This window comes from Ctenopharyngodon idella, chromosome 8, assembly GCF_019924925.1.
Source record: "Ctenopharyngodon idella isolate HZGC_01 chromosome 8, HZGC01, whole genome shotgun sequence".
Lineage (NCBI taxonomy): Eukaryota > Metazoa > Chordata > Actinopteri > Cypriniformes > Xenocyprididae > Ctenopharyngodon > Ctenopharyngodon idella.
In genome coordinates, this window is record NC_067227.1 from 27,592,274 (window position 1) to 27,618,852 (window position 26,579).

At 36.7% G+C, this 26,579-nt stretch overlaps 1 protein-coding gene across 7 annotated transcripts in view; it reads left to right on the forward strand.

The window, feature by feature from the left end:
* Positions 1 to 26,579, forward strand: part of fibcd1a (fibrinogen C domain containing 1a) — a 127,432-nt gene that overhangs the window by 29,835 nt on the left and 71,018 nt on the right. For all 7 annotated transcript variants that reach the window (XM_051903006.1, XM_051903010.1, XM_051903005.1 and 4 more), the window contains 3 exons: positions 6,280 to 6,759; positions 22,452 to 22,617; positions 22,902 to 23,038. In XM_051903006.1, the coding sequence (XP_051758966.1) occupies positions 6,280 to 6,759; positions 22,452 to 22,617; positions 22,902 to 23,038 (783 nt within the window). The remainder of the gene's footprint in view (positions 1 to 6,279; positions 6,760 to 22,451; positions 22,618 to 22,901; positions 23,039 to 26,579) is intronic.

Sequence of the window (26,579 nt, forward strand, 5' to 3'; positions counted from 1 at the left end):
TGTGGATATGTGGAATATTTTAATTGAAAACATTTATATTGCAATATATTTATTAGGTGGATAGGGGAATATGTAATTCATGTCTTTGTTAAGGTGTAGTTTGTACCTGTGTTTAGGCGTTTTTTATAGGCCTATATAACATATCATAGTTAGAATATTTTCATTTAATTTTCACCCCCCCGGCCCACCTCAACTTTTTGATTTGCCCTCGAATGAAACTACTTGAAGAGCCCTGATACAGATCTTACTGTGATTTCTTATAGCAAGGCGATGGTTACTTGCATCTTTTTTTTGTTGGAGGCCAATGTCAAGAGGAAAACCTGACACCTCACCCTACATCTCCCCGAATAAGCAATCACCGGCTCTGTCATGTGACGTTCCCTTCATGTCAACGCGTTTGACCTCACTCTCAGTTCTTGTGGCTGGTATCAGTGTCGATTCGCTGTGGGTCTTAGAGGTCTAAGGTGGGCGGTGGAAAGAATGCGGTGGTGTTTTTGTTCCTCAGCTCCTCTGTTTCACCTCTCCTCATTCAAGAGCCTTGTCTCACCACGACAGATAAAAGCCCTTATCAAATATTGTCTGCGCTCAGCTGAGCGTGGCCCTCTAATCTCAACCTGTGTCTGTTCAGGGGGCATCTGAATACCTGTTGCCCACTAGACTGTGAGAGGGAAGAAAAGGTGTGTAGACGCCTCCAAAGGCGGCCACAGTCAGGGCCCGTCGCCTAGTTAAGATGCAGGTCGTGGAACGACGACCGAATGCTTATGAGTCCCTGGTTTTTCTCCTTAACACCCATAGAGAGCCTCTATCACAATGAAGAAGAGCAAGATTGATGGGGCACTCGGACACAGAATAGACGAGCTTGCTGCCTCATTGTATCGGCGAGGATTTCTCGCAGGGCTGCTCTGGAGGGAGAAGCCGGGTCTCGTCCGCGTCTTTGTTGTCATGCGGCTGTATGCGATATGCTCGCAGCGGAGGGGTCAGATATAAGCCCGGCTAATTCCTGCAGACAGCAGGTATTGTTGCTTTATTGTAACAAATTGATCTGAGGCCGCTCTCGTCTGGTGCTGCATGATGAAGTAGGCTGGAGTCTTTTGTGCACATTAATTATCTTTAAAATAAATATGACAATGCCTGCGCTCGATGCGGTGGGACTGCGGGAATAGGGCCCTCTTCACCGGGCTCCACTTTTGCTTTTGTTCATAGGTGTCTTGTAAAGAGATTCTTTATCACACAAGTGTGGAAATACAATATAAAACCTCTGGGAATAATATATCCATGACTCAGGGACAAAACACAGCTATTGTAAATTTAGATGTGTTTTACTAGAAGTTTTGCATGAGAGCAGGGGCCATTATTCACAGTAGTGACTGTTAAATCAACATCTCAGAGGGTATATGTCTTTTTATTGCATCCGTGAGTGTGTTTGCATATATGCAGCTGTACAACACTTGGTGATTTAACTTCACATGGAAATGTCAGACTTACTTGGCAGATGCTTTTATCCAAGGTAGTTTAAAGTGTATTCTAGCACTGTTTTACCAGTGCAGGCATTTCCTGTGAATCAAACCAATGACCTTGGTGTTGCTAGCGCCATGTTTATATCTCTCAATTGGTATAGTTGGCCAATGTGAGAAAGTTTGGGGCTAGTTGATGGAACTGTGACTTGGCCAATTGCCTGTTTGTAAAGACCCACCTCCTTTAGTTACTGTTGCTATGTCCGACAAGCCATGCCGCTCTCACGCCACACATCATGTTCTCACACAGTGAAAAATACATCATGGAGCAAAGAGGACACTGACAACGTATCGACAGACAAGACAGAGCAGGTTACTTTTGATGTGAAACAAAGTCTCAAGTTTCACATTTTGTCATTTTTAAAGAAATTTAATAAACATTTTGTAAATCTTTAATGTGTCGTGACATCGCTGTAGCGCCTAAGATCAAGCGGCTCATGAACCGATCATCTCTTCTTACTAGTTAATTTATATCATCAAATAAACATGAACGAACCACATTTCAACCACTGAAAGACGTCAGTACACATGATTTTTCAAATTCAAGTCCACCAACGTTAATCTACTAACTCCCCTGACTGCTTTGTTCGTGAAAATGGCGGATTCAGCGTTATGATTGGTTAGATCGCCTGTCAATCAAACTCCTGGCGAAGGGTCAATTGTTCCATCACTATATCTTAATTATTTGAATTTGTCTTAAAGGGTTAGTTCACCCAAAAATGAAATTTCTGTCATAAATTGCTCACCCTCATGTCGTTCCAAACTTGTAAGACCTTTGTTGTTCATTTTCAGAACACAAATTATGATAGTTTTTTTTTTATCCCCCATAGAAAGCAACATAATTACCATATTCAAGCTCCATAAATGTAGTAAAGACATTTAAAATAGTCAACGTGACTACAGTGGTTCAACCTTAATGTCATGAAGGGAAGAGAATACTTTTTGTGGGCAAAAACAAAACAAAAATAACGACTTTATTCAACAATTTCTGTCAGTCTCCTACGATGTTTACCTTGTATAGACTATTACGTTGCTTTCTATAGGGGATAAAAAAACTCTCGGATTTCATTAAAAAATATCTTAATTTGTGTTCCGAAGATGAACGAAGGTCTTACGGGTGTGGAACGACATGAGGGTGAGTAATTAATGACAGAAATTTCATTTTTGGGTGAACTAACCCTTTTAATGTACATGCATTTTTCCAGCAAAAAAAAGTTTATTTATTTGTTTGTTTATTTATTTATTTATTTATTTATTTTGCTCTCTTGGTTTTCTGAATAATTCTAATAACTTTACAATAAAAAAAAAAACTGTTTAGTTTTCATTCAGTTTCAATATGGAAGGCGGTCTGGCGGAAGCTAGATATTTTACTTCATAACTTGTTAAAAATGTTTTTTCTATTTACACAAATGCATCCTTTTGCTTCAAAAGGCCTTTGGAAGCACTTTCTTCAGCTCATACTCATTGATCCCACTCACTGTCATTATAAAGCTCGGATGCGTCAGGATATTTATTAATATATCTCTGATTGTGTTCATCAGAAAGAAGAAAGTCATATACACCTAGGATGGCTTGAGGGCGAGTAAAGCTTGGGGTAATTTTCATTTGAAAGTGAAATAATCCTTTAAATAATAATGACTGTAACATTTAAATGTTAAATTATGAATATGCATAAAATGTTTACATTTATAATCTTTTTTTTTGTGCTGGGCCAGTGAATATGTTCACAGAAATCTGAACAATTGGCCCGACCAGGAAAGCAGAAACAGTCTTCACTGTTGATCCAGTAAAAGTCTATTGTAGCTGTGCTCTGCTTCAGCCTGAGTGTCAGTGATTTAATTTCAATCATATATGGCATATGGCACTACAGCACATAAGCATTAAGTCACTCTGGCATATATGTAAAAGTACGACAAATAAATGTAGAAAATGTACTCGAAGCTCACGCGAGGGAGCGGCACCCGCTGTCAAGTGGAATATTGAAGTGCCACTTGTATAACAGCGGGGCGAACGATGCAGGCTCCCCCTGAATAAAAAAGACATGGCAAAATGATAAGCAAGCCCTCTCCAGTGCCTACGTGGCATTCCCTAGTTTCCCATCAAATGTTCTTCACTTCATTTGTTGTTATATCTGCGTTTGTTGCTGTATGCACACACACACACACGTCCGCACGCTGGCACATACTCGCATAGATGAGAGAGTTGTCAACTCTGGGCACTTAACCAAACCGTAATATTGAGCTGTAAGGCTTATGTCTGTGGTTTCTAGTCTTTTGCCCTGTGGGGATTTGCCTTCCTAGAGCCTCAAAGGATACACTGCTCATCTTGTCGTTTATATTCCAGCCCACCACTCGGGCCCTGGGCAATCACAGAAATCAGTGTAAAGTGTTCACGAATTAGCTGCTGCCACCCCTCCTCATAATGTACACCAGCTTTGGCTTTATGCTACATTTTTAGTGCACAATAAGAGGAACACATGCTTGCATGCGTAAGTGCAACAAAGCAAGACATGTTTTTGATATTCTGAAGACTGTATTTAAAGTAAGGCTTTGTGTGATGCAGAAATGAACGCAGTTTGTGTCCCCAACTCTACTGCAAAATTGATTGCTGTGGACTGTAGGTCAGTTATGTTAAATTACTTATTTTATAATGCCCATTCTGCTATGTACTTGTCTGCCACAATATTGTTACAATACAACTATTGATTTTTTTTGTGTGTGTGATTAATAATGTATTGATATATTAATCAGCATATCATATCATGTAATTAATTAATTTATTTCTCAAATGATAGCCCTAATATAAAGTGTTTTCAGTGTTCTGAAAATATGTAGGCTATAGACAGGAAATATTTTTAATTGGATGATCGGGGTAAATTGTACTTATTTTGTTTTCTGGGAAACATATCTTATGTTCTTCTGAAGTGCAGTACTAAATGAAAAAATGTGATCTTTTATCAGAATAAGAAAAAATTACACATCACCAACCTGTTCAAAAGTTTACACCCCCCAGCTCTTAATCGTGTTGCCTTCTTTAGAATAGGTGAAATTTTTCACCTTTTGTAATAGTTGTGTATGAGTCCCTCGGTTGTCCTCTTTGTGAAAAGATGAATCTCAAAATCTCCCCCGAAAAGGGTTCAAATACACAGAAGATGCTAGAAAACCGAAGAATGTGTAGAACCTGGATGACTTTTCAGTAGAACAGTAGACAGTTTAACCGCTCAGGACAAACAAGAGTCTCATGAGCAACTATCACAAAACATAAGCCGCGTTTCCACCGCAAGAACTTTCCCCAGGACTTTGGGGTGGTACATGGTGTGTTTTGACCGCAGGGATCAGGGTCTAAATAAAGTTCAGGGTAAAAATTTCCCCCTCAGAAAGTCCCTGCTCACGAGGTAGTACTTTTTCAAAGTTTTGAATTTTCGGGGGTGGGACTTGGGCACTGAACAGGCTGATTCCACGCAACATTTTATTTTGACCACCATTTTTAAAAGTCTGTTGCGGTGTGTGCAATGCGAATCAACAAAAAATATGACGGATGGACCGATGACGAGGTTCAGGCTTTATTAAGCTTATATGCGGAGGATGAAATTCAACTAAAACTGGAAAGTCGCGCTCAGGCCTACGTCACCAGACTAATTTCACAGTACTTTAAGCTGCAATGGAAACGCAGACAGCAACAGGTCTGGAGGAAAAACGTTACTGAGACTAATTGTCCTGTGTAATTTCAGTGGAAACACAGCTATAAAACAGTTAACAACACACATTATTAAGACTCAAGGGTATGTAAACTTTTACATACTGGTTAACAATAACAGTAATCATTTAAAAATAACATGCAACTTTGATGATCTGTTTCATCTTGCATTTTCTGCAAAGGCTATGTAAACTTAAGCATAGAAATTATACTGATTTAAAGTCCCAGAAGTCATAACGATTATGTGAGCAATTTCATATATTTACAACATATATCAGTCCTAGTACAATATAATGAAGATACACATTATGTGTAATTGATGTTTCATCTGTTTTATCGTTCTCATCCTCCCACAGTGAATATAGTTTATTTGCTTCTTAAACCAGCTAAATGAGTTGCATTTTAGCTTTATAGTGATTCATAAGGAAAATGGTGCACCCAAAATGAAAATGTAATTACAATCAATATCAGTTTGCTTTCGCCATGATTCTTTTATCAGAACATCCCTGATTCTGAAAGTCTGGGTTTAGAGAAAATCCAGAGTTTCCTACTGGTTGAGGTTGCATTTATGTGCTGTGAATGTTATCATCCTGACTTAAATTATCTGGAGCAAGGGATGGTGATTAGGTCTTAGGCACCCCAAAATACATTTTCTTTTTCCTTCTTTTATAAACACCTTTGTGAAAAGCCTGAATTTATGCATTCAGGAGTCTTCAGGTGTTACATAATAGCAGATTAAACTTTCAAGAGGCATCTCGATGCATGTTTAATGCTCAACAGGGATTTTTAGAAATTTGTAAGCTGCAGTTGTGGGAAACCTACTTTTGAATCTGTGTTATCGGTATATGTCAGATTTGATATGCCCTCCTGCAAGTTTAATCAGCGCATATTACTTATGTATCAGCTTTACGGAGTTGTATTTAAGATTAAAATGTATTGGGGATGGAAAAAAGCACATTTCCGTCTGTCTATGACGTGCTGGTCATTTTAATGCTTCTTTTGAGACATGTCTTTTATTTTTGTATACTAATGCGTCTCATTCTGTGTCTGTTTTTCACACTCTCTACAGAGGATGAGCTGTAGCTATCTCCTATGCACCATCCTGCTCTTTGTTGCTGTGTTACTGGCTGTCACGGTAACCGGGATCATCCTTCTGATGAACCATTACCAAGCGCCCAGCGGCCCCGACGGCCCCCCTCTCATCAGCACTAACCAGGATGAGGCTAATGCCCTGGTAACCATCGAGAGAGGCGACGGCTCCCGCATCAACATCTTCATTGACCCCAACTGCCCCGACTACAACAATAACTTCCTGCGTCTGGAGGGCGTGCAAACCTCACTGCTGCACTCTCTCACCGACCATGACACTGATCTGAAGTCAGTGAAAGGGCAGGACCGGGCTCTGCTCGTTAAACTGGCTGAGGAAGTGGCCAAACTGTCCGCCCATGCCAGTCAGCTGAAGATGGAGTACAACGCTCTGAGACAAGGCCAGGGCAACATTGGACAGGAACTCAGCACTCTGCAGACCGAACAGGGCAGGCTTATCCAGGTTAGTTTGAGAAAAGTCACTTGTGCTCCAAGAGCAGGCCTGAAGAATCAGCCTGAAATGAATTTGTCCCTGTAGTCGTAGCATTATCCACAAAGCCAAATTCCCGTGCATACCAAGTCTGAAGTTCTGGCATGAAGGACTTGCAGAACAAGATTCACAAAGAATGAATGGCAGCGTTGATAGTGCTTTTTGCATTGTTTTAGTGCCTGATTCACTAAAGGAATTATGCAAATTAGTTAAATGTGCAAATGTGACCACATTCCCTATCTTTCAGGCTGGTTCTGAGTATGAGGTTGTTGGGAATGCTGCACAATGTGTGATCTGGCATACTTTGCTAGGACTTTATGGCATTGCCTAACTACTGAGGTACCTGATTCGAAACTTTACATCACTCATCTGGATATATGCCTGGTTATAACTGAACAAGTCTTTAATTTATGTTTATCATCTGCTTTCCATAGGCAGTAATATCACGGTGTTAAAGCGATAGTTCACCCAAAAATGAAAATTCTGTCATCATTTACTCACCCTCAAGTTGTTCCAAACCTGTATGAATTTTTTTTTTCTGCTGAACACAAAAGAAGATATATAGATGTATGTAACTAAACAGTTGATGGGCCCCATTGACTTCCATAGTATTTTTTTTCTTCTCCATACTGTGGAAGTCAGTGGGGCCCAGCAAGTGTTTGGTTACCGATGTTCTTCAAAATACCTTCTTTTGTGTTCAGCAGAGTAAAGAAATTCAAACAGGTTTGGAACAACTTGAGGGTGAGTAAATGATGACAGAATTTTCATTTTTTGGGTGAACTATCCATTTAACACCGTACTATTAATAGCACCAGGCGCAAGAGTTTTGTAAATGCAGCATAATCTATTACAAGCCTAGATAGAAAGAGTTTTGTGGTGAAAAGAGTGACCGTGGCTTATTTTAAATACTCGTGGAGCATTGCTATTATAGTGCATTTATTTTTGAAATAATGTTTTATGGTGATCCAGCGAAAACTAGGTTTATTCAGAAGCTTGTGAATTTTTTAACTGTTTAAATGCTGAAGAAAATCACTAACCATTTACAAAATAAAATTGAATTTTGCCATATAATTTTATATATTATTTTATACACATTAATAATATTGTTTATTATAATATATATACATATATATATATATATATATATATATATATATATATTTTTTTTTTTTTTTTTTTTATATATATATATAAAATTAAGATTTTTTAATGTATGTAAAAGAAGTCTCTTTTGCACACTAAGGCTGCATTTAATCAAAAATACAGTGTAAAAATAGTAATATTGTGAAATATTTTACAATTTAAATGAACTTTTTTTCTATATTAATATATGTGATGGCAAAACTGATTTTTCACCAGCTGTTTCTCTAGTCTTTAGTATCCAGGATATTTCAGAAATCATTGTAATATTCTGTTTTGGTGCTCAATTATTAATAAGTGTTCAGTATTAATAATGGTTCTTAGTATGATCAAACCGTTTTTGCTGCTTAATAATTTTTTTTGGAAACCGTGATACATTTTATACAGCATAGTTTATATATACAGCAGGGTTGTGCGCCATTCAAATTCCTCAAATTCTCACTATTTCCCAACTTTGATATATATTGTGCTTCTGTGTCGTTTAATGGTATCTGATTTCATGTGAACATACCTTGACACCTTCCACTTGAAAACTAGATTTTGCCTTTTGCTGAACTTTTTACCGATAGCATTTTTAAAAGTACCACACTGCTTGCCTCTTCTTCACCTGTGTCATTATTGTAAAAAGCTTCATCAGCACCACCTGGATTGTCAAGATTCAAGAGTGTAGGAAAATCACAAGCACCATTACTCACAATGTCCCACAAGTTCCCACTTTATGACCTTTTATGAGTGTAACACTCGATGATTACAGCAGACGAGAGATTATTTATCCTTGACAGTAATTTGAGGCTGAAATACTAAGGTTTCTCAAACATTCAACAAATCTTCCAGTGTTTACAAGATACCATTTCTCTCTACTGCCAATATGTTGTCGGCACACTAAAGCTCTTTATGAGCTTTTCCCGTGTGATAAACAGCTCCATCTTTATTTCGTTCTCTTTTCTTTTTTTAATTGAAACATGAGGGAAATGACTCGCCCGTGAACTAGCGGGGGATGAAGCTCACACTACGCAGCCGTATGCCAACATCCCCACCAGGCACACACCTCATTTTCACTGTGCATTTGAAGATGAGATGACAAAACGCACTGGAGCTCAATGGTCAAACAGCGGAGGACTTTATTTGATGTGGCACACCGCAAGGACATTATAGCAAAGAATTCATTCAACCACATGATATCTTTATAAGAGATATAGACCCATTTAAATGTCCTTTATTAAAATGTGGCCGTTTTATATCCAAAATATTATAAAATATATATTACATAGTTATCACTGTGTGAGTATGTGTATATACAGTATATATATATATATATATATATATATATATATATATATATATATTAACGCTGTCATGTTTTTCAGTTTAACGCGTTAAAAAATATTTAACGCAATTAACGCAGCATCCGTTTTTCCGTCATAATTTGGCTAGCGTTACATTATATGATCACGCTCTTATTTACGCAAGTGCTTTTAAACCATTCAAGCGTCACAAGACAAACGAGAACGCGCTGTCTGTGAATGTTGTGTCTGTGTGACACAGAAAGCCTCGCACCGGTATCATGTCCTCTTTCGCACTTGAACAAACAATAACACAGAATTATGCCAAAATGGCAGTTTTTTCGAGAATCCTCATAAGAGCAGTCTTAAATGAGTTAAAAACATCTTAAATGAGCTTAAAGAGTTGTGAGAAAATGTGTATCAGATCTGCGTCATATTCGGCAACGACAGGTCTTAAAGTGACAACAGCCTAATAAACCAGTTGCTGTGATCGTTAATGTTAATCAAAGAACAAAGGAAACAGAGAGAATTGTAGCTTTAATAAGGATTAATCTATATTTTGTTTGTAATTTATGCAGTGAAGAAGACTGTAAAGTGTTTGATAACTTAACCTAAAGAAGTTTGAAATTGATAGCTTTCAGTTATACTGTAAATTTGAATGTCTATAACATTTTTTTAATCAATTTTATAGAGACATCAGTACCAGTATTAGTATCAGTGACAGGGGTGTAGCACTGATTTCTGGGCCCTACGCAAAGACAGTGTGTGGGGGCACAATATATATAGTATTATTTTTTTATTTTATGTCACACTTTTTTAAATAATAGTGTACAATTATACACAGAGCACTCACTGATAGAAAAACAGTTGTACTATATATCATGTAACACTCTTGTGTTTGAATTGTGCTTGAAGAGCACCCCAGTAATATTAGACATAAAAATGAGTTTTGTGTTTTATTAACAGACATTGTGCCTTGTATTCCAAAACATTACAATCTTTCTAAACTACTTAACATTGTAGGTACCTCTACAAGCATGATGAACACAGGATTGATATTAGCCTGAGCCATATATTAAGCTACATGTCTGATATTTATGCTATCATAATATGTATATAGTTTAAGAATAGCTGCTGAATAGTTTAATCTTTCATGACTGTTACTGAGATGGCCAATTTTATATATATTTTAAACAGTTTTTGTCATGTCTGTAAAATGTTAAAAGTGTGTTGGATTTGTAAACTATGGCTGCCTGGATCTTGTGATGAATTTTGTGAATGTTTAATGTTTTTAATTGTTTTTGATATACATTTTTTTTAGTTTATTATCATCACATTATATTAAAATTATATGACCAAGTTTGCTCATATTAATATTTTAATGCAAGATCCACACAGATTTGTCACAGACTTTTCGTATTACTTCGGTGTTTAGAGTACGATAAGAGCGTTTATTACCGGCTTAGAAACAAGGTTCTTACTTGGTCTCTTTGGAAAGAAATTTATGAGGAATTGTTTTCCCTTACTGTTTACTTTTTGCCTGATCTTAGCTTGAACGGCGGCGGCGGCGCGATTCGAAGATCACCACACTCCGGAGTCCGGCGCGTCCGCTCTCCCTCACAGCCATTTAGCGCTTTGCAACATTCCTAGACAACCAATCAAATCATGCGAATTGCGTGCATCTTATGCTTGTAGGAGGCACCTACACAGACGTGTCCCAAAGCTTGCGAACAGAGAAATAGTGCAGACACAGTGTATATGCGCACAATTGTATAATAATAATTATAATAATTTCAGGATTGTTGAGGGCCCCTCACACGCCAGGGCCCTACGCACTCTGTCACCCTTTTCCCCCCACTTACGACGCCCCTGATCAGTGATACTGGCCTTCATTCAAAAAAAGATGAAATTGAACAAATATTTAAAATATACTGTCTTTAAGTTGTTTCTACATTAATTTGGAGAGTAACTGTGAAATTATTACAATATAAACATATTAAAAACCCCAATGTTTTTAATCACGATTAATTACAGCAAAAAATGTGTGATTAATTAGTTAATTTTTAAACCGATTGACAGCACTAATATATTTATATACATATAGCCTACAAATTAACAAAATTAAAATCAGTTGCAAATGATAATCAACTCTATAAAAACCACGGAAACAAACTGAAAGCAAGAAAAATAAATACGTGAAAACAAACCCAGATTACCCATAACAGTGTGTGTATGTATAATATATATTTTTTTTATAAAATCAAAACAGCTATTACAATTTTCCTAGTATCACATTGTAAAACCTTTTTGTAAAAGGAATATCTTGATAATCTACTAAACGTCTAAACAGCCAAATCCCTTGTTAAATTGTATAAATTATGGCGTAATTGTCATTTTTTAAATATTTTATCAAAGTGCCGTAGGTGTCCTGTGTGTCTGATATGTGATAGCATCATTTCAGACCTGGCTCTGGAGAGCAGGAGACAGAATGAGAGACAGATGGGATCTGCGGCCTCTACATTTAGATCAGCGTTTTATGAATTCAGCCAGTAAACCAGGGCCATGCTTTCATTACATTCCCTCGGCCAGACAATAAAAACACTGCCCCATCAATAGGGATGATTGGGTTGAGAAAAGGGGGTTGTATTCCACAGCCTTGTGGAGTTTAGACTATACAGCCTGGTAATATCATGGGAACTTTTTATTATTTATCACAGAGTCAGAGATAACTTCATGATATGGATGGATTTCTCAGCCCAAGGGATGCACACGCTTGTCGTGGTTAGGTTGATGGGAGCTATAAACTAGTTTGCACACACTCTCCTTGAAAACCGCAGAATAAATCTGAAAGCAAATATGAGGCCATTGAGCGGAATTACAAGAATACCGAACGAGAGTTCTGAAGGGTAATTTCAAAACTTAATTACAGGTATACCGTGATATCCTGAGCTCATATGATTAGATCTGTCTATAACCTGTATTTACTTACTCTTTACAGATGAAATGAAATGCAATATCTGCCCAGTGCTTACTAGAAAATAGTGGATTCGATCACGTTATATAAAGTAAGCTCTATTAAATCATAATAGACATCATTAAATTTATCTTTTTCAAAGGTAATTTTTTCATGTGCAGAGACAGCACTATGTAAGCTATTAGTCAAACATTATAGTGAAAATTGTTCCTTTTGTTTGAGTGGCCTCATATTCAGGCTCGATTAATTGGTGGTGACATTACCTGTTTGTCTGAACAATACAGAGCAAACAGGGTTTTGGAAGTAAACATCTCATTCATTTTTTAAAAAATTGTGTTTAATAGCTGAATTCCCAGTGAACAGCTATCCTACCCATAATCACCTGCATCCATGAAGAATAGCGGATAACATAAATGGTTCTCATTATGCTTTCATACTACTAATCTGAATATTTTGCAATAAATCTAAATTATAATGTTCTTACTTCATTCACAGATCTTCATTGGATTAGTAATTTATCCAATCATATAATTAAAAAATATGTTTTTTTTATGACTTTTCATATACTTTTTGCTTCAAATTAGAGCTTGTTGGTTAGGTCCGTGGCGTATATGGAAAAAAAAAAAAGGGAAAATATTTCTGGATCGAAGGCTGCTGAAAAAGTCCGTAGTAGGAGTGTTAGGTTATGCTCACACTGTAAGCTTTAATGCTCATTTCTGATTTATTGCACAGATCGGATTTTTTTGTATACAGTTGTTGTTCACACGAGCTGTTTCCATCCGAAGCTGTGAATTTAACTTGTGCGCAAATTTGGAATATCACATAAAACATTTGCGAATAAAGCACTGTTTCCTTCCAGTGAGGCGAAGAGAAGAAATTCGTCACTTCCTGATAAACTGGTGCTAAATATCACTAAGAAAAATGGAAGTTGCTGCAGTAGAAGCCACTGTATGTAATCATTTTCATATATAATAAATAACTTGCGCCATGTTATCTTGCATTCAGATGCCTGGTGTTTGTGAACGCAATTGTGTGAGGTGCTTCTGGGAGGGAATTAAACCGAACCACTTTAATGACAGACTTTTGCTCAGGCATTACAGAATGCAAATGCGACGAGATCGGTCCGCTGGTTGGTCCAGTTATGCCATCCCATCGCAAAGTCAAGTGTCTTTTTTGATGCGCATCAAAAAATTTACTCTGTAAAAGTGTTTCCATCGCAGTTTATGCACATGTTTTCGTATCGCATAAAAAATGTATCAGACTTTTTTATATGCATATTTTTAGAATTTATGTGCATCTTGGCGTTTCCATCCAGTGTTTTTTTTATGTGATTTCCCAAAATGCGCATAAAAATAGGTGGGAGGAAACATAGCTATTGTTGTTTAAAATGTAGCCAAAATCAGATTCCAATGTGAACAGATCACGGTACTGAACTGAACCGCTTACGCAAAGGAACAATAAAAAGATGTCACGCAGCACACTGTCATATGGAAGTAAACACAGAGGATATTAAAGTAAGCGATTACGTGTTTATTTATTGTGCCACGGAACCCAGCGAATTTATGGGCAGGCAATATTAAAAACAATGATGATTTGCTTGTATATAGAGCTGTCACTATAATACTTATGAGCTCTGACACATCACTGTCCTTCACTGACTACCTTTGGCAACTGTTTTGATAACTTCGGGTATGACTCCCATGAGCACAGAATTGTTATGAATGACAATCTAGAGTGATGTAAAATTCGCCGTTCAGTCTGAGGTCACATTGCAAAACATCAGACCTATATCAGATTTAGGACCACATATGAAAGTGGGCCTAAATCAGAATCGAAAAGATCAGATTCCATGTGGTTTGCGCTGTTCACACTGTCATGACAAAAACAGATCTGAGTCACATATGAGCAAAAAAATCGGATTTGGGACACATTTACCTGCAGTCTGTACATAGCCATAGGGAATCTTGTTATTTTTGCAGTTCCGATTATTGCCACTAGTTGTGCAGACTCTTTATCTTTGATCAATAGAAGGTTTATTTCTTTGAGTGACAATGGAATTGTTGAGATGCTAAGTAAATCTGTCCTCAGGGTCTCTTTGAAGGATGGATAAAGGTTTCTTTTGTGGATCCCAAGGTGCTAGCGATCTGACTCGGCAAAAGCCCTGGATCATTAATGAGGTTGGCTGAATCCAGGCCTCCTTAGTCATTATCCCACCTCAGTGCTCCCGAGAAACTAGAACACGGGGAACATAGTGATGAATTAGAGGGAATATGCCACTTTTATAGCATAACTTCCACAGAATGTTACCACTGTGTAACATTGCATGAGTTTTCATGCTTTTGATCTGAATGTTATATACAATGAGGTCTAAAAGCATTTGCTTTTTTTTACTGTTGAGCACCATTGCATATGACGTATCAAATTCAATGGTTAATCATACTTTATTCTCTATATTTCTATTGCAAAGTCAGCTCAAACTAAATAAAAATAGCCGTTTTTTAAACAGTTGCACATTTACTTTCAGGATATATAATTTGTCTCCGGCATAGTACCTTCTATCTCCTTCTCCTCGTTTAGACTGGAGCACTCACAACTAGGTCACTGCCACGGCTGCAGAGTTGGCAGCACATCTGAGGTGGCAGGAGATCAGTGCCATGCATTTGGGGAAGTAGTTTGCGCCGCACTATTCCACTTTAACAGCATCTTAACACCCATGTTCAGTTTGTCATGAAACCTGGGTTTGGTAAAGGGCAGGTACCGTCTGACATCTTTTTTAAAACCCATTTGGTCCTTCAGGAGAACTTATTAGACCTGCTACAGGACCTTATTAGAACTCTCTTGTTAATTATGAGCAGAGACTTATCAGAGCGGTTACCGGGAAGATTGCTCTGTGAAGAGAGGAGCTCGCGGCCTTTCTTCCTTTACGATAAACTTTTGGCAAAGAGACCACTTTCTTTTGTCCTTTTCCTTTGGAAGGTGGGAGGAGGAAGAAAATGTTGACTCATCTGTCAGCCAGACTTTGAAATTAATACATGCTGACATTTCCCCTTTTCTCCTGGCAAAATTGCATCTGTCGTCTGCTGCAAAATGCTAGGATGGAAAGATCACTTTTTTGTGATTGTAGTTATGCCTGGACAATGACATTGTTGTCATTTGATTGTTTAATTATGCTTGAACTCTCTGACAAGAAATGTAAATTTTGTCATAATTTACTCTGTATATATATATATATATATATATATGGGCCATTCTACAAAATTGGTACAAACTGCTGTCCCAAAACCATAAAACACATTTAAAAAGCAATCAAGTATTCAAATCTTAGATGTTTAGTAAGATACTTCTTTTATCCTTCTATTACTTCTGTTGAATCCCACAATAACATTTAAAATATCAGAAAGCTTAATATATATAAAATCATAATTTATTTTGTACTTTCTATTGGGAGGTGGCTGTCCCGAATCCTAACCCCTATTTCAACTTATGAAAATGATATTGAAATAATTTTTGCAATTTTTTCCATTGTTGTTTTTAAAAAATATCTTTTTGATTTTTGTAAAAAGTGAAGTTCAAAAAAATATTTATTTTGTATTTTCTTTGTAAGTCATCAAATTTTATGTAAAAAAAAAAAATGTGCTCCGCATTTTTGTGTCACTACCGAAACAGTGTATGTTTTAGTCTATTGGCTGAGACTGATTTTAACCACACTTCTACATTTTTGATCAGGAAATATTCCCTGATCAAAAATGTAGACAAATATGTCCCTCTCTCTCATAGCGACATGGTGAGTAGATAGGTCCTATCATTTTGAGGTAAATGTGTTCAAAAGTCTGAAAATCTGTGTGCAACTTTAAGGAACGTCACTACCAAACACCTTTTTTCTGCAATTAAGCAAACTTTTTTTGGGTGTTATTCCATAAAATAATTTTTTTTATGTGTGTACAGCTGTTCAGAACTGTGCTAGGTAACCATGTGCTGATTAGCTTTATTGAGCTAGGCTCAAAAGTATCTAAAATTGTCACTACCGAAACAGTCACGACCGAAACATGGTGTTGTTTCGGTTGTGACATCATTGTTATTTTGGGTGTTATTCGATAAAATTTAGTTTTTGTGTGTGTACAACTGTTCAGAACTGTGCTAGCTAACCATGTGCTGATTAGCATCTTTGAGCTAGGCTCAAAAATATCTAAAATGGTCACTACCAAAACAGTCATGACCGAAACGTGAAGTTTCGGTTGTGACATCGTTTTGGGAGTGACCATAGGGAACACACAATCTTTTATTTGGGGCAAATAAACCATAAACCATTTTAGTACAGTTATGCAATGTTTTATGTAGTGTTTTAGTATGTGAGTTGAAATTCTGTAATGTTTTGTGGTCACTACCAAAACATTAGTCATTACCGAAAATGTTTTTTTTTATTTTTTTTTTTATAACTTTTTGTGTGTTTAAATATATAAACATAAATACCTTTAAGGCCATTTTATATTATAACTTATGTAAATGTTGACGTTGCTTTTAAATTAAGTCTAAAATATCTTCAGCATTATCTGAATGCTGTTGTTGCAGAACCAAAGATTTGGAAATGAATGCACAATCTATGGGAAAAGTTCAGATTGCAGAATATTGTGTTTTCTGTCATTTGCATACTAAGAAAGTTTTGATGTGTCAGCAAGCAGAGCAATTTTTCCCTTTGGTCTCCTCCTGTTCGATTGTGCTTATTAATCTTTCGTCTTTGATCTATCATCAGTCATTTCCAAAACTGAGAGCTGTGTTCCAAACTTGGACGCATACTCTGTTGGCGAGATTATTGATGATACAGAGTCTTGCGGAGGAAGCGTGTTCGAATATGTCTATGATTAATGAAAGCCCCTCAAACAGGAAGCAAATTTCTTTTAAAAAATGTTTATGCCATCGATGTCCAGGTCTGGCCTGGAAATGACAAATGGGCCAGGCAGCACTTATTTAAAAGAGGGGCTATCTGTGTCTCTTTATCTGCTAAAATGTTTTGGCATGAGACTCTTAACCTCAGTTCATTTCCCTCTATCATCTCTTAACACATTTTTAAAGCGATGAAAGTAGACAGACATCGGGTAGATGTGCAGTCAGTGGGCGCTAATATGCCCGGTACCATGCCGTGACATTGGCTGTGTTCATAATAGCTTACTAATATACTACTCTTGCTATTTCTGCAGTATTTAGTACAGGTATGTATTATGTGCACAGTATTTTTCTGTGCGCATCTTGAATACCTGCATGACCTGCTTCATTCATGCAGGAATTTACTGTGTGGAATATGATATCCCTCAATGCAGTGCACTTGACTTGACCTTCCATTTACAGTGTGATGCACGATCCAGTAGTAAAATAATCTATTTCTTGACTCATTATTTGAATGAATGGCCAAATGTTATTTTTACAAAAAATTTATTTCCAAGATGATAACAGATACAATGTAGAGAAAATGTAGCATACTACAGTTTGACCTTATGTACATGTATATAATTTTCTGATTGAATTAAATTGAATCTTCCAGTATAAGAATCTTCTAGCATAATCTAAATATATTAAAGACATGCTTGCTCTTTTCCTTCTGTTCTTGTCCTTGCATGTTTCTTCTGGGAACACTTGTGCAGTTTTGAAATATATTTTTGCTGTAATATTGAATAATATGTTAGCTAACTCATTAATTCTCATTCATGTCTTTAAGAGCAGGATGGCCATGACTTTTCTTTTAATATTTAAAAAATATTTGAGTGTCCTTGCTCAAAAAAATGCCTTTCTTCAATAGCTTGACTTTTCAACTGTATCTTATATCACCTACAATTATCTTTGTTTTGACATGCACAGAAAAAAAATGAATGTTCTGTTACTGTGGATATTCAAAATAATAATAATAATAATAATAAAAATTACATTTACAATAATAATAATAATACAAATAAAAAATAATAATTTTACATTTATAATAATAATAATTATTATTATTATTATTAATAATAAGTATATGTTAAAATTATTAATTATTTTATTATTTTAAAATATTATTTTAATATTATCTTTATAATAATAATGATGATGATAAATAAACTAATTATTATTTAATTTACAACAACAATAATAATAATAGTTATAATTATTAGTTTAATAATAAGTATCATTAAAATTAAGTATTATTATTAATGATATGAATGTTTATCCAAAACAACAACAACAATATTATTATCATACATTTTATAAGAAGAAAATAAAAATAATAACATTAATTAATTAATGTTTATTATTATATGATTTATTAATAATAATAATAATGATAATAATAATAATTTTATTATTGTTATTTGTTTCTTTATTATTTGTATTATTATTATGCACATTATTATTATTATTAATTATAATGTGGTTATTCAATACAATAATGATGATAATAATAATAATAATATTGTATTTAATAACCATATTATTATTATTATTAATAGTATTAATAATAATAATAATAATAATAATAATAATAATCATAAATAATATAATAATAAACACATTAATTAATTAATGTTATTATTTTTCTTTTCTAATGTTTTTAAAATGTATAATAATATTGTTGTTGTTTTGGATAAACATTCATATCATTAATAATAATACTTATTTTTAATGATACTTATTAAACTAATACTTATTATTAAACTAATAATTATAATAATAATTCATAAAATAGGTAAATAATAAAAATAAGTATTATTCAAAATAAGGTGTTCACATGAAATTCTGATAAATACAGGTTAATGCCAGATGTCTTCAATTTTTGAGAAACTGGAATATTGATGTGTTTACAATACAAATCGGAGCAAATTCTGATAATTTTTTTATGCATATAAACAGACTTTGAAACATTCATCATGGAATAATGCCTACTGTTTCACATACTTTAAAAAAAAAAAAAAAATAGAAAGCTGTATACAATGTATACTGTACAGTATTCAGTAAGTTGTAAGCCACTGAAATTGATAGTTCAAGGTGAGTTTTGAAGGGCTGGATCTTTTAATTGGTAGTTTCCTGCTGTGTTCTTTAATGAAAGGGAGGCAATGTTCAGCGGAGATGTGGTGACTAAGGTCTTGAATCCTGTTGAGTGTATGCCAAGAGGTTCGAGCCACTGAACAAACGGGTTAGTTAAAGGCTAGAGCATGGCGTGCATTGTACTTTTGGGGACATTATGTTTTTTTTTCACACGTGTGACGTTTTTCTTTTGATGCTGGACAGGCCTCGTAATGATAGACGTTTAAGTGTTGTTGCTATGGCAGCGTGCCGGAGCGAACCAGTGTGTCGAGAGCTGAGAGTGATAATGCCCCAACCATCCACACAGAAAGTACACAGTGCGTCAGCCATCATCAACTTCAAGCGAGTGCACGCACACACCAACACACTTAGCTTGCAGTGTTGTCACAGCGACATATGTGCACATGCAGACTTGTTAGCGACACACTCTCAAAGAACTTGATGCTTGTTCACACCCCAAAGGAGAGCTTTACGCTTTCATGTGTCATAGGAAAAGGGCTTCACTTTTGGGATAATTTTTGCTAATCGCCTACATGCCCAAGTGCCACGTTGATTCGTGATATTTGATGTCTGCAACACGAAGACCTGTCCTTGGAGAAAGGCGCAGTTTGCCTCACTCAGAATCAAGTTTTTTTTTCCTCCATCGAGGTGACCTGAGCGGCTTTGCTGATGCAGGCAATAAAGAGAGCTGTCTGGGAAACTCAAACTGAGCGGCTTCCAGACCCACTGGCCGTGAGCCCGCTAAACTGAAGCACTATCAGTGTTGTGCAGCATAGTGCACCTGTTACTTTAATGCAGTGCCGAGGACCTCATGCTGATACAGAGACTTCATTGTTATTATTGTTTAAGCCAGGCTTTTAGGAAAGGCTAAAGCATTGCATGGCAATGCCAAGAAATCATGAAATAAAATGATTTCAGCGGCAAGAAATTTTTATACAAAAATATTAAGCAGCAAAAATGTTTTTCAACATTGATAATAATAAGAAATGTTTCTTGAGCAGCAAATCAGCAATGATTTCTGAAGGATCATGTGACACTGAAGACTTTAGTAATGATGCTGATAATTTGGTTTTGTTACACAAAAATTAATTACATTTTAAAATATATTAAAATAGAAAACAGTTTTTTTTTTTAAATTGTAATATTTCACAATATTACTGTATTTTTTATATAAATAAATGCAACCTTGGTGAGCATAAGAGACTTCTTTCAAAAACATTTAAAAATCTAAAAGAGGACCTGTTATGCCCCTTTTCACAAGATGTAATATAAGTCTCTGGTGTCCCCAGAATGTGTCTGTGACATTTCAGCTCAAAATACCCCACAGATCATTTATTATAGCTTGTCAAATTTGCCCCTATTTGGGTATGAGCAAAAACACGCCATTTTTGTATGTGTCCCTTTAAAAGCAAATGAGCTGCTGCTCCCGGCCCACTTTCCAAAAGAGGGCGGAGCTTTAACAGCTCGTAATTCAGTTGCTCAACGACAACAAAGCTGGAGAATCTCACACAGCCAAAATGATGAATGTCAGTAACGTTGTTCAGCCTTACTTTGTTCAAACCGGATTTGGACACTGATGGAGAGACTCAGGAAGAAGTTACAACTTTTAGAATGCAACTGGACATTTCTGAATGGTTAGTGGATAAATTTATGTAGTTGCTGTGGAGTTGATTCAACTCATCGACTAGCATGTGCCGTCATGTTGATCTTTTGTGCAAATCCATCATTGAATTGCCCCTCGTATGGTAACAACACTCTACAACAACTCTTCCTCTTCTCTAAAGCAGCCCAACATGGCCTCACCCGTGTTCCCGGGGGCATATGGTGTTAGTGAGGCCAGCAGGGGGTGCTCACCCTGTGGCCTGTGTGGGTCCTAACACCCCAGTATAGTGATGGGGACACTATACTGTCAAAAAGCACCGTCTTTCTGTGGTCGTTAAAAATCCCAGGATGTCCTTTGAAAAGAGTAGGGGTGTTACCCTGACATCCTGGCCAAATTTGCCCATTGGCCTCTGTCCATTATGGCCTCCTAATCATCCCCATATACTGATTGGCTTCATCACTCTGTCTCCTCTCCACCAATAAGCTGGTGTGTGGTGGGTGTTCTGGCGCAGTATGGCTGCCGTGGCATCATCCGGGTGGATGCTGCACATTGGTGGTGGTTGAGGAGATTCCTCCTTCCGTATGTAAAAGCGCTTTGAGTACCCAGAAAAGCGCTATATAAATGTAAGGAATTATATATAAATTATATATATATATATATATATATATATATATATATATATATACACACACTATATTGCCAGAAGTTTTGGGACGCCTGCCTTTACGTGCACATGAACTTTAATCACATCCCATTCTTAATCCGTAGGGTTTAATATGGAGTTGGCCCACCCTTTGCAGCTATAACAGCTTCAACTCTTCTAAGAAGGCTTTCCACAAGGTTTAGGAGTGTGTTTATGGGAATTTTTAACCATTCTTCTGGAAGCGCATTTGTGAGGTCAGGCACTGATGTTGGCGAGAAGGTCTGGCTCACAGTCTCTGCTTTAATTCATCCCAAAAGTGTTCTGTCGGGTTGAGGTCAGGACTCTGTGCAGGCCAGTCAAGTTCCTCCACACCAAACTCACTCATCCACGTCTTTATGGACCTTGCTTTGTGCACTGGTGCGCAGTCATGTTGGAACAGGAAGGGGCCATCCCCAAATTGTTTCCATAAAGTTGGGAGCATGAAATTGTCCAGAATGTCTTGGTATGCTGAAGCATTAAGAGTTCCTTTCACTGGAACTAAGGGGCCAAGCCCAACCCTTGAAAAACAACCCCACACCATAATCCCCCCTCCACCAAACTTTATATTTTAGAATTTTTTAAACATTAAAAATATATATTTTATATAAAACAATATATATAAACAGTAAATATTGTAATAAAAATTGGTCATTTTCATTTTAATAATAAAATAATTAAAAATAATTAAAAAACCATTTAAATGTTTATATCTTATTTGCCATATGAAAAGTTTCACAAAGCTCTTTTTGCAAATCAATCAAATCAAATGTGGCAACTGTGCCTCAAACATTTTAGTGCTCTAAAGTATTCGTCAGGCTGATTCAAACATAAGTATGTGAGTCTTAAAGATCTCTGTGAGATTCAGTAAAAGAAACGGATCATTTGTGTTATCCTCTGTCCCTCAAACTTCCCCTTGCTTTCTCTCTCCAGCTGCTGTCAGAGAGTCAGATCAACATGGTGAAAGTGGTGAACTCTGTGAGCGACGCGCTCAGCTCCATGCAGAAGGAAACCGGAAACATCAAGAGCCGTCTCAAGGCAGATCTGCAGAGGGCTCCGGTGCGCAGCGTCCGGCCCAAGGGCTGCGCCGCTGGAGAGGGTAAAAAAAACTCCTCATTAGTAACACATTCTCAACTCTCCAGCCAGCCCTAATGAGCCCTAGAATGGTTTCACACCTATTCCCTCATAAGCTTTCTAGCAGTGTGAAAGAGACATGCCACTGCTTAGACAGCATGTGCAAGATGACAGATTTGAAGTCTGAAAGCTGTCTTTTTTTCATACGGTACCTTGAACAGGCTTCTCAAAAAAATGAAAAAACGGATGCAGTTATGGCTTTCCACGTAATGTGGATTGATAATGCTAGCATGTCCTATCTTCTTCCAGGTTCCAGACCCAGGGACTGCAGTGACATCTATGCCAGCGGGCAAAGAGAGGATGGTATCTACTCCGTGTTCCCCACACATTACCCAGCAGGCTTCCAGGTCTTCTGTGACATGACTACTGATGGAGGCGGATGGACGGTGAGTCGCTCAAGTGTCAGTTCACAAGTCAGCATCATACAGTATGGCGGTGCGATATTCGGAGGTTGTTTCCGGTCACCTCTGAGCTGTTTTTTTTTTTTTTTTGCTAAATATATCTGAATTAACTGAACAGCCGTTGGAATGAAAATCACTAGTAATGAGTCACTCCATTAGGCATTGACTTGTTAAGCGTACGCTCCCACGCATTAGTAAGCAGGTCACAGATATGTGCATGAACGCATTCGCATGCACAAACACGCTTCAAACCGATGTTTCACAAGTGTACAGTTCATTACAGCAGCTGCATACAAAATAGACAGAGCAAACTATCTTTTCCGAGAGCGTTACCTCCTCATTCGACGCATGCAGAAGAGTTTTAATTTCATGGTCTTTTGAATAAAAATAAAGATAAGACATAGAACTGGCAGTATATATATCATGCAACGATATAAATGTGTCAACCGGTAAAGATTCCAGTTTATGCAACACTATATGCGTTTAAAAGAATCTGACAAGCAGAAAAGTGTAGAGTACTCTGCAAAATGTGTCACAGAAGGGCGCTTCTGCTGTAGACAGTTTTTTTTTTATTTTAATGTGAGTGACTTCTTCAGTTGTTATGAATAATTTTATTATTTGAGCTATCTCGATGTAATTGTTGACGATGTGATGTGGTCTTGGATTGTTCCGTTCTTTGAAGCTCATCTCGGAGTTGATGTCATAGTTCAGCAACAGGTCAGCAAGGTTTATTGAAAGTAAACAGGATTAGATTGTGGCTTATAAGCAGAAGTCTGATACTGGAAGTCTGTCCAAGCTGCTGCTCTGTTCTTAACAGAGAAGCCTGTTTAATTGTGGACTATAATAATAATTTTGAATAATTATATATATATATATATATATATATATTTAAAATATATAAATGATATTTTAAATTATAGCAGTATGATATATCAGAATCTTGTATTGACTGCAAAGTCGACGGGATCATTTATCATGACGTTTTATTTATTAAGAAGAAATTGTCCTCTGTGTTCTAAAGAGATGCAGATATAGAACTTTTACTAAGTTTATTGTGACTTTCATTGTGGCTTTTATGCCATGTGATTGCATTACAATTGGAGTTCATTAACAGTGCTGATGTTGAGATATCATGGAAAAATAACTTTTAGCATGTGCTTTCTTCTTGTTTTGTCCCTTTTGACAGACTTTCTTTGCTCTTATAATTAGGGCTGTGACGGTGGCAATTTTTTACTACCGCAGTGGGAAATCACCAACAACTGCCGGTGTTGCAGTGGTGGGGTCCGGGTTGGTTTTATATATATATATATATATATATATATATATATATGTATCAGAGGTTGCGTTAGACTTGCGTTTCGCCGTCATTTTGATGGACAGGACCGTAAAAAAATCCATCATAATCAATCATTACCCGTCATTTTAATTTTTATATTTTAATGATAAGACATTTAATAGCTTCTGATTTCGTCCACATTTTCATTTTTATTCACGAACTTACAGGATAAGCGAATAGGCATTGGCTATGCATTTATTTATATTACGAAAAGAAAGTTGATCAAAGACTGCGTCACTTTTCATCTTGAACACTTGTTGAGGATCGTGAGTGAATGCGATCATCCTTTCCTCTTTACTACAGTACAGAACGAAATAAACATGAATGAAAATCAAAAAATATGTTGAAAGATACAGTAGCTTACCGAAATCTGTATCACGTTACTTCAATCAGTGTTGCAAACAATGTCACGTAACATTATACCTCAGAAAAGCCAGCCATTGACCATAAACTTATAGTCAGCAAGAAAAATAACAAAAGGAACCATTTAAAACAAAATGAACTGGATTAGAAACTTAATTATGTAAGTATAAGTATTATAACTTTATTATTATAAAATGGACTTAAACTGGGTGCGTGTAATCAAACGCATCGTTTTCATTTTATTCTGGAGACTGAACTCGCGCTCTACTGACACACTGGAGCACACTCACCACCAAATGGACAGGGGTGGGAATTACAGTTACAAGCAACTTCAGCCTCAGTAATCTGTCAAAATGACGGACGGGCTGCAAATTTTTTCCGTCACTGCTAAAAACAATTCTGTAAATAACGGAAAATTTTTGGTTAACGCGACCTTTGAGATTATATATATATATTTACGTCACACTACCGCCGGTGACACTCCACGACTGCGGTGGCAACTTCACCACCGCGGTGGCGCGGTTGTCATGCCTACCGTCACAGCCCTACTCATAATCCTTTTGTGGTAGTTTTAAATGATATGTTTACTTTCAGTAAATAACACTGAATTTTACTTGTAATTTGGTTATATGCTTTTGTCTTTTTTAAAGGAGCAATATGTAAAATTTAGGAGTATCTATTGACAGAAATGCAATATAATATACATAACTATGTTTTCAGCGGTGTATAAAGACCATACATAATGAACCGTTATATTTATTTATATTTTTACTTACCTTAGAGCCTTTTATATCTACATACACTGCGGATCCCCCTCCATGTCAAGTCGCCATTATGCGCCGGCACGTTTCTACAGCAGCCCTAAACGGACAAACACTCTACAGAGCGTGTTTCATCGCTATGTTGTTCTTCTTCTAAATTGTTTGTGTTTTTAGAGGCAGCTTGCATCGTCACGAAGAAGAAGTAGTAGTCGTAGTAGTAGTAGTAGTCGTCTGGTTTATTAGAAGCAGAGGCCGTTCTTTGTTAGAATTAAGAAGAAACCCCATTGCTTGACTGGCTAACGTACTCTCTGCTGTCTCAGACGACAACATCTTTGACTTGTGTCAGCCAGACGGCCACCGTAGCTTCTCTATTTTGCTTCGAAAGGGAGGGGTGAGCTGCTGTTGGTTGCAGTTCGCAACCTCACAACTAGATGCGGCTAAAATTTACACACTGCACTAGGGGTGACCCTGAATAGTCGACGATTCGATGCTTCGATAGGAGGAGCCTGATTCGACTACCAATCTCACAGTCGAATCTTCGCAGAGGTGTTATGAAAAGAGATATGGGGGTGTTCAATATCTGATTTTACATAGACCTACCGATTTTCTCCCAGTAAGTTAATATACAGCCTATTATGATAATGCAATAGGCCTAAATAAAAATGTGAAAAGAAAGAATCTTTTAATAAATATTTTTAATTTGCGTGAATAAATCCAACCACCCCTGTGACAGATTTAAGTTTCACTTTCCATGATCCGTGACCGACAGAGGAGCATCTTGGCGGCAGGGATTAAATCTTTAACAATGTCTGGGATAAGAAAATCTAAAAAGTAGAATTGGATGCACTTTGAAATGGTAAAAGATCCAAATAAAAGTAAGATGCAAGTTGTGTCAACAGCTCATGTCCACTCAACAATGACAAACATTGCAGCGCACTTCTGCCGGCCAGTGTTAACGAGTTAACTAGCACGCTATTTGAAAAGACTCAAACAGACACAGGCAGATCGTCTGAAAGACTGGATTTTTTTCCGAACAGGTAGGCCTACAAGTGATTTCAAAACATTT